The sequence below is a fragment of the Sus scrofa genome, chromosome 2, assembly GCF_054392235.1.
Source record: "Sus scrofa isolate SSC_HxYL_T2T_F1_AM1 chromosome 2, Sscrofa_HxYL_maternal_Yorkshire_Landrace_v2.0, whole genome shotgun sequence".
NCBI lineage: Eukaryota > Metazoa > Chordata > Mammalia > Artiodactyla > Suidae > Sus > Sus scrofa.
Window position 1 is genome coordinate 83,274,613 of NC_139384.1, and position 12,531 is coordinate 83,287,143.

General features: G+C 52.5%; 1 protein-coding gene across 2 annotated transcripts in view; it reads left to right on the forward strand.

The window, feature by feature from the left end:
* Nucleotides 1-12,531, forward strand: part of MLLT1 (MLLT1 super elongation complex subunit) — a 66,695-nt gene that overhangs the window by 38,121 nt on the left and 16,043 nt on the right. For both annotated transcript variants that reach the window (XM_021083992.2, XM_021083993.2), the window contains exon 4: nt 10,027-10,170. In XM_021083992.2, the coding sequence (XP_020939651.1) occupies nt 10,027-10,170 (144 nt within the window). The remainder of the gene's footprint in view (nt 1-10,026; nt 10,171-12,531) is intronic.

Genomic DNA, 12,531 nt, shown 5'->3' on the forward strand with positions numbered 1-12,531 from the left:
GCCTCAGAATTCTGGAGAGGCGCCATCTCATGCCTGTCCCAGATGGTTTTGGGGTAGCATTGCGAAGCAGCCCTGGCCCAGCCCTCCCTGGGAGTAGTTCAGTAGCTGCCGAATAGGAAGAACTTGTCTGTGTCCTGGGGAAGCACGGTTGGTGTCTAAGGGTCAGGGAAGTGTCCACATGAGAGTGGGCTTGGTGGCTTGGTCTTGCATGTGAGCACATGTGGGAGAGCTTATCTCATTTTTTTTCTCTTTCAAATTAAAGCTCATTGCCTCTTGGTCCCAAGTTTCTGGCTTGGAGTGATTGGTGAGACCAGGAGAGAAGAGAGTCAGTTGTAGGGTGGGGACAAGAGGTTGTCTGAGTTCAGAGAAACCTGGTCTGTCATTTCCCTAGTCCACATAGGCTGGCAGCCTCCGCCTGTGCCCTGGAGACGTCTGTTAAGGAATGGATGCAGGTGTGGGCACTTGGTATTGAACCCTCAGCTGGGCCACTTGGGGTGTGAAAACTTCCTTGCAGCTGACCTTGATCCTGTTTCTTCTGATGTCTACCTCCCTTTATTGTACCATCAATTTTTTTTCCTTTTGGGTTTTTTGGCCATACCCGCAGCATGTGGAAGTTCCCAAGGCCAGGGATCAAACCCATGCCACAGCAGCGTCCCAAGCCACAGCACTCACAACGCCCGATTTCTCAATCTGCTGAGCCACCAGAGAAGTCCTGTACTGTCAATTTAACAGCACACTTCAGGAGGAGAAAGAAACATAAAAAGGGTGCGTGCTGATGTCAGGGGAGAGCCTGATTTTCAGAAACATAAAACATGAAGTTTATTTTGGTTGTTTTCTGCTAATATTAGACATCCTCCCTGCCCTTCCCCCCACCTCCACAACAGACTATTATTGGTCAGATGAGCCCTAACCATCACTAACTTTCCATGACTTTCCTCAAATGCCGTTATCTTGAGTCACAGAAAGGGCATTTTGGTACATTTTGTTAGGAGGTTTGCATAGTTTTATTCAGAAAAGGTTTTTTGTTTAAAGTAAGTAGTCAAAACAGCAAGGCTGAGCCGGAAGCCCTCAGAGGCATCTTTGATGCATCCCCTCTGACTTGTGTTGGGGGGATAATGACATAGGTGGTGTGGCAGGACTGGTGACCTGACCTGTCGGTGGAGGTGCTAGGGCCCCCAGAGTGGAGGTGGCTTTGGGCTGCTACCTTGCTTGCTGCAGCTGGCCAGACTTTTCCCACTTGCCCTCAGTTTATTAAGGCTCTGCAGATGGCAGTGGGCCTTGGGTGATTAAGGTGGAAACCCAGACTGTCCGAGTTCAGCACATCTCTCCTGGGGTTGCCATCCTCTCGCCCCTCGCCCTGCCCCTGTGGGCTCCCCCAGCCCTGTGCTTTGCAGAGTTCAGGAGGCGGGCAGCCCTTCGTGGGCGGCTGCTGGCGGCTGTTCTACGCCAGGGACAATTGCTGGTGGATTGCCGAGGAGCCCAAACAGAGAGGACATTGTGTGAGGATACCAGGGAAAGGTCAGGGGGCTGTTGAGTTGTGACAAGCCGCATGGGTGCCGGCCAGCTGTGCCACTCAAATAGTCTCCCTGTAGCATCCTTTTGTTCCTCCATGTGGGGCCCCAGAAACATCTGTATTTCCAGGAGGTGGGTGTGGAGCCTGGGAGAGAAGCACCTCAAAAGAGGAAGTGAGCCAAAGAAGAGGTGCAGCCTGACCCACATGTGTAACTGAATCAACTGAATCATTTGCACTGTCACCCCCCAAAGTGAGGGGGGGCGGGCAGTGGTGAGGGAGGCCTGTCCACATCAGCCAGGGGGCTCTCTCAGGTGTCAAACTTTGGGTTCAAACAGCCTCAGTCCTCAATTGAGAGAGGTGGTCCATGTTTTTGCATAACTGGCTCTTGTGTCTCTTTGTCTCAACAGCACTGGGGGCATGGAGGTGTGGACTCTTTTGGATGGGGTCAGTGAAGTCCAGGAGGAGACAGACAACTCCTAGGTCCCTTTTAACTCCAGCACCCATGGGCTCATCCTGGGATGCCTCATCCTTCCTTCTTTTTTGTCTCTTTTGGTCCAGATTTCTTTGTCAAATTGCCGTCTCATGTGTATGTTCATATCGCTGGCTCCTTTCTCACCTTTTTTTGGTGTTAGACTGAGGATAGATCATTAAGTGAGGGCTCCAGATAATAGACGCTAACTTTAAGTGGAAAATATTTGTTTCCAGAGTTCCCTGGTGGCCTTGTAGTTAAGGATTTGGCATTTTTACTGCTGTGGCTCACTGTCATTCCTGTGGCTCAGGTTCAGTCCCTGGCCTGGGAACTTGTGTATGTCTTGGGTATGACCAAAAAATTTTTTTTGTTTCCATACAAAGTTCTTTAAATTGTGTTTTCCTTCCTGCTACCTTTTATTGTTTTTGTTTGTTTGTTTTTCTTTGTTTGGCTGCACATGTGGTATGTGAAAGTTCCCAGATTAGGGGTCACACTGGAGCTGCAGCTGTGGGCTACACAACAGCTGCAGCAACGCTGGGTCCTTAACCCACTGAGTGAGGCCAGGGATCGAACCTGTGTCCTCACAGAGACTATGTCAGGTCTGTAACCTGCTGAGCCACAAAGGGAACTCCCTGTTTTGGTTTCTAATTGTTTATCAATACACAAATATATTCAGGTTACCAAAAATTCAGACAATACTGAAGCATGCAGAGTGAAAAAAAAAAAAAAAACTCTTCCCTTTCCACATCTGTCTGCCACTGTTTTTGCTCTTTCAGGGGTGAGCAGTGGTTATGTGTCTCCGGCTGTTCCCCTGTGGGTGTTACATTCATGTGCAAGACTTTGTTCTAGAGCCTTGGGCTTCTCTCCTACTCGAGGTTTCGCTCTGGCTGTCCTCCCTGGGAGGCAAGGCTTGGAACTTTTCCACATCCGTGTGGAATGATGAGTGCTCGTATGTGGTGTGGTCTGTTACCCCATTTCACAGGTGAGGAAACTGAGGCAGGAGCTGGTAACATAACCTGCTTGATGTTACCCAGCAAGTACAGCAGCCAGCGCTTTCCAAAGTCCGCCTCCTCGGCCACTGTGTTCCCTCTGAGTACCTCTCAGTGGGCATGGACCATTATGTTCAAGAGTTAAAGGTCCATTTTCAAAGAAAGAAAATGTCCCTGGCACCCCCGACATCCAGACATAGCCCCATACTGACAAGCGTCTCTGGCTGTGACCCACAGTGCTCTGGTGACCGTCCCCATGCACCTGACCCAGGCAGGTCTGAGTTCATGGTGGCGCATCCTCCTGGCCTGGGCAGAGCAGGCTCAGAGGCAGGGAGGGCCCAGCAGGGGCCACCCACTTCTTGCTGCCAGCCAGAATCATAGTCTGCTGCCACCTTCCCTTTGCACCCAGAACCCTGTGGTTTTCTTTTCTCTTGCCAAGATTCAGCGAGGTCAAGTGGCAGGTCCAGTGTCACAAAGCAAGACAGCAGTGAAGCTGCTTTGGCATCCGGGAGACCTCAGGCCCCAAAGCCTATGGTTTCCAGCCCACGTCGCCCTTTTCTTAACACTTTTTAAGTTTTTCTCTTCTAACTGTAAAGGGTGATATATGTGGGTTGCAAGGAATTAAAGCCACTTCCTCAGTCTACTTCTTGAAGTAGCCACTCTAACCACTATCAGTAACCTTCCAGAAACAGCTTTGTTTTGGTCCCATGCCCACAGCATGCAGAATTTCCAAGCCAGGGATCAAACCTGCGACACGACAATGGCCTGAGCCACAGCAATGACAATGCTGGATCCCTAACCCACTGAGCCACCAGGGAACTCCAAGAAACAACATTTTTTTTTTTTTTTTTTTTTTTGTCTTTTGTTGTTGTTGTTGCTATTTCTTGGGCCGCTCCCGCGGCATATGGAGGTTCCCAGGCTAGGGGTCTAATCGGAGCTGTAGCCACCGGCCTACGCCAGAGCCACAGCAACGCGGGATCCGAGCCGCGTCTGCGACCTACACCACAGCTCACGGCAACGCCGGATCGTTAACCCACTGAGCAAGGGCAGGGACCGAACCCGCAACCTCATGGTTCCTAGTCGGATTCGTTAACCACTGCACCACGATGGGAACTCCAAGAAACAACATTTTTTTCTGTGTGTGTGTGTGAGAGAGAGAGACAGAGGCAGAGACAGAGACAGACACAGAGAAAGGGAGAGGGAGGGAGACAGAAGTGCAGTTTTAAACTAAACACCTGTGGGCCTTCCTCTGTCAGTACATGGACCTGCCGAGTGCCTGTGCTGTCTGTGTAGGTGCCCTGTAGCTCAGATGAGCTATGACTGCCCCTGCTGAGTGGCACTGTCGCTGCTGTAAGCCGCCTCAGTGGCCCTCCCCGAGCTTTTGTTTACTAGGTCGGTAGACTCGATCTTGGAAGTGGAATTTCAGGTGTTTGCTTTCAGATGTATTTTTCCATGTTTATTCCTTTGCTCTCTTTCCTGGGCAGGAAAGCACCCTGTTCCAGTTGGCCATGGGCCAGGGACCAGTGGGCTGGGCTTGAGGAGCTATGTGTGCAGGAAGAGTAGGGCCCTGCACATGACCGGGACTGCAGTGTGGTTCTGTGTGGCCTTGGCAAGTGATTAAATACCATGAGACCTCAGTTTCCTCTCCTGACAGGTGGTGAGAGCAGTGACTGATGCTTAGAGCTTTGGCGGATGAAATAGGGTGCCTCATAAAGCCTGTTGCAACAGCAGCTGGCCCCAGGGAAGGCTGGTGAGGGCTGCTGGTGGTGGGGTGGCGCGTGGCCCTGTGGCCACAGAGGATCCTGGGGGACAGAGCTGAAGGGTGGCACTGGGCCTGCCTGCCCCCTTTCCCCAGTACCAGGATAGAGTCAACTCATAGGTAGTCAGTAGGTGCTTGAATGCGAAGCTATGAGCAAGCCTGGGGTGGGGCCGAGCATGTGTGTTTAAACTTTTAAATATAGAAAACCAAAAAAATATATATAGAAGTAAAGAGGCCAGCAGAGCAAACCGTCACAGCCCCCATGACCCAACTTCAGCTGTTACTCACCTGTGGAGTGTGCTGTTTTCTTCTCTGCTCCCAGGATATTTTGAATCAGGTCATAGGCATCCTTTTTTTTTTTTTTTTTTAATCTGTAAATATTAATTTAAAAAATTTTAATAGGTATTTTTACTGGGCAAAAAAAAATATCAGATACCCCACCCTGCATAGTCCTCCTCCTTTCACCCTGAGCCACTGTTGTTCTTCCCTGTACAGTGTGTGTACCTGTCAGATAAACATGGCCTCTGGTAGCAGTCCTTGTCCTACGTGAAGCAGCCTGCTTGGGTATCGTACATACTCTTCACACGGGGATGCCATCACCATGGCAATCAGCAAGTCTTGTTCCTGGAACCACTCAATCTAAAATGACTTTTGCACAGTGCCTTGATTGTCACTGCCGTGGCAAGGGTTCAGTTCCTAGCCAGGGAACTTCTGTGAACCGTAGGCTCCACCAAAAAAAAAATGACTTTTGCAACTACATACGTACGTACATACATACATACATAAAATGACTTCTGCATGTACCTAATGTCATTAACTTTCTCTTGGTTTTTACTAAGTCAAGGGAGAGAGAGGCACATGGACTAGAAGTTTAATCTAAGAGAGGATGTTTGTTTAATTATTTTGCCCCTTTGTGCAAATATTAATTTTTTTTTTTAGGCCCTCACATGTGGCACATGGAAGTTCCCAGGTTAGGGGTCACATTGGAGCTACAGCTGCCAGCCTACACCACAGCCACAGCAACACCAGATCTGAGCCATGTCTGGATCCTTAACCCACTGAGCGAGGCCAGGCATCAAACCCCACGTCCTCATGGACACTAGCTGCATTCATTACCGCTGAGCCACAATGGGAACTCCTGTAAATATTAGTTTAAAGTAATATTAATATTAATCTGTGTCTGTAAAAAGATAAGACTTTTAAAAAACCCAAACCTAATGCAGTATCTTCATATCTAGAATTAATAAATTAATAATTCTTTAAATCATCAAATACCAGTGATGCCAAATTTTCCCATGTTGTCTCACACATATTTTGTAATAATTTGTTCAAATTAGGATTCAGATAAAGTCAGTGCATTGCTATTGATTGTTGAATCTCTTAAGCTTTATTTTTTTTCTCTCCATTACTCTCTTCTTCTCCCCCACCCCCCGCAGAGCATTTTAAGAAGCTATATTGTTGTCCCAAAGGGCTGTTGCTGACTGCAGCCCTGTAAACTGGCAATTAGGTCTAGTGCCATGATCAGATTCACATTTACCTGGTTTTCCTTAAAGCTCAGCATATGCAAACTCCGGGGCCTCTCTCAGGGACTGTCAAACATGGGCAGAGAAAACAGTGAGGAAACAGCCCTATTGGCAAGACTGGGAGTCTTCTCTTTGACCCTGCATCCTCCGAGCCATCCCTGCTGCAGAAGAGCCAGGCCCTGAAGATGGCCCTTGCCTTGGCCCTTGCCGGGTCCAAGGTGGTGGAGGGAGCATCTAGAACTTAGGTCAGCTAGGCCCAGGGCTTTGGGCTGTTTGCCTGGATAGGCCCCATGGCCCACATTCCCTGTGCTGTGGATAAATGTGTGTGCTGCTGGCTTTGGGTGCTGGCACCAGTTTGGCCAGTTCCTCTGCATCTTAGTTTGCTGAGGCTGGAGAAAGAAGCTGGCCTATGGCCACTGGCCTGGGGAGTGGGTGACTGCCCATGGCCTGGCCTGAGAACACTTGAGGCCTTAACACAGAGAGGGGTCCGGCTAGAAAGGCTAAGGATGTTACTTCTGGAATTGTCGTCCCCACACACCTTGAATTTGGCCACTCCTCACCAGGTGTGCTGCTGGTGGTGCTGCCTGCGCCTCAGCTTTCTCAGGAGTTTCCCGGGATTGGGCAGGAAGTAGTCCACCAGCCTCTTGGAGTTCCTCAGCTTCTCAGGCCCGGGCACTTATCCTGGGGGAGGTCCGATCATCAGTGTGCTGGGAGGCACGTGTCAGCTGCAGGGCACATGCTGGGTGCTGGGGGTGGGGTGGAGAGGCCTCTGACCAGCCCAGACTCCGCCCCTGGCTCTGCTCCATACCGCTCACCTCTGTGAGTCTGTCTCGGGCCAGTGTGTTGCCCTGTTTGGTTTGTGTGGGTGTGAGAACCCGCTCTAGGAACCGGGGGTTCCAGAGAACACCGCCTGCCTGGGGTGATGCTGGCTCCCTGTTGACCAGCCTCGTGGCACCAGGCATGTTATCCGCCTCTGTTTCAGTTTCTTCATCTGTGAAATGGGGACAGTAAGAGCACCTGTGCTTTGGAGCATTCATGTTATGTGCTTGGAAGAGTGCCTGGCCTGGCAGCAGCAATGCTCTGCAAAGTCATGTTATAGAGCATCGTCAGTGTCACATCAGTACTACTGAGGAAGGGAGAGACCCCTCCTTGGCCCTGGCCTTGCAGTGAACACACAGCCAGGCACCCGTCAGGTTTCTGTAGGACAGACAAGTACATAGGTGCATCCAGCAGACACAGGTGCCTGCTCAGTGCTGCCCCATAGGAACAAAAGGGGTCCCTTTGTCCAGCGGGGTGGGTGGACAGACAAGAGACATCCATCCTGCGCACCGTGACGAACGCTGTGATTGGGGATAATGGTCAGAGAAGGCCCTTGGAGGGAGGCCATTGGCAGGTTTTAAAGGAGTGGGTTGGGAGTGAGCCCTGAGCCAGTTTAAACTCTGTGGATTGAAGGGGGCTGCGGTAGAAGCAGCTGGGTGACTGGGGGGTGGCAAGCGGTCTGGAGGAGAGTGGTCTGGGGGGATTAGGGGGGTCGGTTGAAGAGCCTGGGTGAGTGGAGCAGCTGGACCTGCCTGGCACCTGCACCACCAGGATACGGCTGTGTGGGCAGGGGTCACCAGAGAGGGTGGAGACTTGAGGAAGGCCTGGTTCTGAGCCTCCGGCACCTGAGTTTGGCAGTGGGTAGAGTCAGAGTGTCCCTGTGAGCCCCATCCTTGCCTGGGGAGTCCTGTGCGTGTCCCATCTGTCTGCTGTGTCTCCTCGGGGCTCCTCAAGCCTCCATCTCTTCCTGCTGAAAACAGCAAGCAGTTTCCATCTCTTGATGGTGCAGAGCTGAGCACTGTGGCTGTGTCTCATCCTCCCCATGCTACAGGTGAGGCAGCCAAGGCCTGGGAGAGCAGGCCTTGTCCTAGGAGAGCAGGCCCCAGGCCCAGCCTAGCCCTATGCCTTACAGGGTGGGGACGGGGGTGTCACTGGACAACCTGCTACCTGTCCACCTCCCCTTGCTGACACCTGCCCTTAGCTGAGTTCCTCCTCCCAGCCCATAGCCTTGCAGCCCTGTGTCCACTCAGCAACCAGGGAGAATTTGAAGCCCCTGCAAGAGCAGATGGGGTGATGCACCGAGCCCCTGGGAGCCGTCACCTGGTGCTAGTGGTCTTGGGACTGCCGCCCCCTGCCTGGGTCATCCTGCAGCGAATCCCAGACACTTTCATTTCACGTGTCAGTGTTTCAGATGATGTCTCTAAAAGATACGGACTGCTTTTCAGCAGTCCAGCAATACTGTTGTCAGGCCTGCAAATGAGTCCTTAATCTCGAGTCAGGTGTTCAGAGTTCTTCTCTGTCTGAATCAGGATCTAGGTTAGACCCACACGTTGTGATTCAGGGCATTTTGAGTCTATGGATTCTCTTTCTACCATCTCTTTCTTTTTTTCTCTTGGCAATTTATTTGTTGAAGCTCCTCTGTGTATTTGTCCTGGAGAGTTTGGTGCCATCTGGCTTGTCACTGCCCTCGTCCCCGAGGTGTCTGTATTTAGCACAGTGCTCCAATCTGTGTCTTTCCTGCCAAGGTGAACTTGAATCTGGAGGTGAGATCTTCCGCGAAGGTGGTCTGTGCTTGTGGTGTTGGCAGAGTGGACAGTGCCTAGATTACTGGTCCATCAGCAATCATAAACTGGTGAAAATCTCATTCCTTCTTCACAGATCAGCCAGAATACATTTGTGCTGTTCCCCCCCCCCCCCCCCGCCGCCGCCCCCGGTATGTTTACCTGGCAGAAAAGTAGGACAAATGCTGAATGCCCTTCTCCTTTTATTTACAGTTTCAAGCCTCTGGGTCCAGCTCCTCTCACGGAGCATCATGTTTTTGATTGTCATCCATGCTGTCGCATGTCAGTGCTTCGTTCCTTCTTGTGGCTATCATTCCATTACACAGGTGGACCACAGTATGTTCGTGCATTCACCTGTTGATGGACACTTGCGTGGTTTCCACCTTTTGATCACTGAGAGTGATGCTGTGGACGTAGGTGTGTGTGTTTTTTATGTGAATGTGTATTTTCATTTCTGTTGGGTGTACATCTAGGAGGGGTATATGGATCATACAGTTACTCGACAGTTAACTTTTGAGGAACTCTCACACAGTTTTCCAAAGGGACCACCATTTTACATTCCCGCTAGCAACAGCACAAGGATTCTGGTTCCTCCACATCCTTGTCAGCACTCATTTCTCTTTTAAAAACTAATTGCCATCCTAGTGGGTGTGAGGTGGTATTCTGTAGTTTTGATTTGGTGGTGAGCATCTTTTCATGTCCTGACGGCCGCTTGTATGTCTTTGGAGAAATTTCCCTTCCAGGAAGGAGCCCAGGGGTTGAGGCTGCAGGATCCTGGGCCTTGAGCCTGGGGTCCAGTCTCAGCATAGGTGATCAGCAGCTGTGAGTCTTGGCACCTTGTTCTCCCTGTCGGTGGGCCAAGCACCGTGAGGGTCGGGGTGCAGAGGGGTGTGTGCGGGACCCACACCATCAGCAGGGCTGCTTCATTAACCCCCTGAGAACGTCATCCTCATGATCCCTATTTCTGTCTACTCTGCCGGGTCCTCTGCAAATAGTGACTTAATACATTTTGGGTGAGCAGATAGATGAGAAACACACAGAGGGAGGTGTAAGAGGGTCCAAGGGGAGGAAAGGGCAGGCCCGGCAGTGGGGAGCACAGCCACATGTCCCATGCTGTCCCTGAGGCCTCCTGCCCACCCCTCTGAACCGACTTCCTTGTTTTCTTTGTTTAAGGAGGAGCCAAGGAAGGTTTGCTTCACCTACGACCTGTTCCTGAACCTGGAGGGCAACCCGCCTGTCAACCACCTGCGCTGTGAGAAGCTCACCTTCAACAACCCTACTGTGGAGTTCCGGTACAAGCTTCTGATGGCCGGCGGGGTGAGTGTGCTGCAAGCACGTGGGTCCCACAAGGCTCCCAGTGCTGGACGGCATTGGTGCCGGGGGTGCCCAGGGCTCTTGGGGGCACATCTCTCCAGTGTGTGATCGGATACCCGGCAGGTTTGGATGGGACCTGGGTGTCCTGAGTCTGTGCTAGGCATTGTCAGCTGTGACAGTCTCTAGTTAGCCCCATAGCTTCTTGTTGGCTGTGAGTAATTAGCATCTTCCTCCATGGAAAGGGGGCAGGGATGGGCGTGAGGCCAGCTTGTCAGCGTGGCGAGGTGCTGGAGCCAGTGTTTAACCGGATCAGCAAGGCTGCGCTTGGGCCGCGTCATCTGGGGAGGCAGCGGCGGCTCTGTGTGGGGTTTCCTGATGATGCATGCTCCTGGCAGTTTTGTCCTTGTGACACAGGCCAAATAAAAGGATCAGATCTCTGTAGTGACCTGGTGGCCAGTGATCCCAGCGTGGTGGTGGAATTCCAGGAGCACGTGTGGGGCTCTCAGAGAGAGCACATGGGTCTGGTGTGGGTGGGATGGCTGGTTGTGGGGGAGGGGCACAGTCCGGACTGTCTTCACGGAGGTGCAGGTGGAGCACATGGGCATCCTGGAGTCACAGCATTTGCCCTGGTGCCAGCCAGTGCCTGTGCAGAGGAGTCGGGAGAGGGGTGTGGGTGGGTGGGTGTGGTGGGGGCAGGCCCACCTCCCCAGCGCACATAGGGAGTTTGGGTTAGGTTCGTTTGGGCCTGGGGAGCAAGTCCTTTCCTATTCATTGCATTCAGTTGGGTCTTTCCATACATACTTTTTTAAAACTATGAGAGCCAACATTTATTCATTGCAGAACGTTTGATTAAGTTCTGCTGTGTTCCTACTGAAAGAATAGTGTGTGAGTCTAATCCATGTGATGGTTGATGGAGTCCAGTGACAGAGCAGAGGGGTACGGGAGTGGGTTTACACGGATGTCCGCCTGGAGTTTGCTTGGGAGTTCTGGGAGAGCCACGGAAGCAGGCCAGGCTTGCTGTGTTCAGTAGTCTCCCCACTGGCTCTGCTGCTCCGCCTTGTTTTCACTGCCAAGTATTTTCCAAGGTATTTTCCCAAGGTGTTCCTGGGTGTTCCCCAAAGTTTCCATAGGTCACTCTTCTCCAGGAGACAGACACACAGACAGAGCTCTGAGACCCAGGGACCGAGTCCTCGGCCCCCTGTGTGGAGATGTTTTCTTTGCTCTGAGGAGACGAAGGCTAAGTGTGCATCATCTAAACACATAAACCGGAGGGCGGGGGACGAGGGGGTGTGAGAGGCCAGGGAGCGTGCTTGGGAGGGCAGGTGCGGCTGGCAGTTGGGGAAGGCCTGCTCCGAGGAAGGCAGGGAGGAGGAGGCCTGGGCTGCCGAGCTGTGGTCTTTGCTGGGCGCTGTCCTTCCACCGTGGGGGCTGCCAGAGAGCTGGTTGGCTGGTCAGGAACTTTCTCGCTCTTGGGGCTGCGGGCCTTTAGGGCTGGTGCTGGTCTGAGGAGCCACCTGAGACCTTTAATGGGACAGTGGCTCCTGAGCCCTGAGTCGCAGTCCGTGATCGCCATTCTGGGGCTCCTGGTCCTGTGGGGCTGCCTTTGCCATGCGGTGGCAGATGGCCCCAGAGCCCACTCGGGTTCATGTTGGCACTGGAAGAGCGGGAGGAGCAGGCCAATCCGTAAGTCTGAGACAACGGCTTTCTGTGCCACCCTTGGTTGGGGGGGCGGGTGTCACTGAGATCTGTTGTTCCTCACATGAGGTTCAGGTACCCTCAGCAGTGACCAGAGCCACTTCCCACTGTGTGGGGCAAAGGCCAGCCCTGGATGGACAGTCACCCGGCCCCTCGGCTTTGTGTCTCGACCTTTGCCCCATCAGCCATTGAAGGGCACATAACTAGTGGCTCCTTCAGTGGCTGAGGTTGAGACAGGTCCCCATGAAGCCCACGGAGGAGGTGAAGGTAGAGCCACATGCTGCCACAGAGAGGAAGGGAGGGCCAAGGAGGGCATCCACGCACTGCCCTGAAACGGTGTCCATCGAGGACGTTCATTTGCGGGGAGAGGAGGAATTGCAACAAAAGTAAAAGGAAAAGTTCTGTGGGTAGAGGAACTCAGGCCTACTGTGGCCCTAGCTGTTTGCCTGGGCTGCGCTCTCAGTCGCTTCCCTGTGGCCTTAGAGTGTGTGTGTGGCCCCTGATGGTGTGGCCCCAGGCACCTGCCAGGGCAGGTAGGTTCTGGGTGCCTGGTGAAGTGTGCTGTGCTCACACAGGCTCTGAGCAGGTGGCCTCAGGCTCCAATGCCCTCCTATCAATGTGGTGTCCCCGTGGCCTCAGCCGGGTGTGACTTCAGCCTCCTCAGATGAG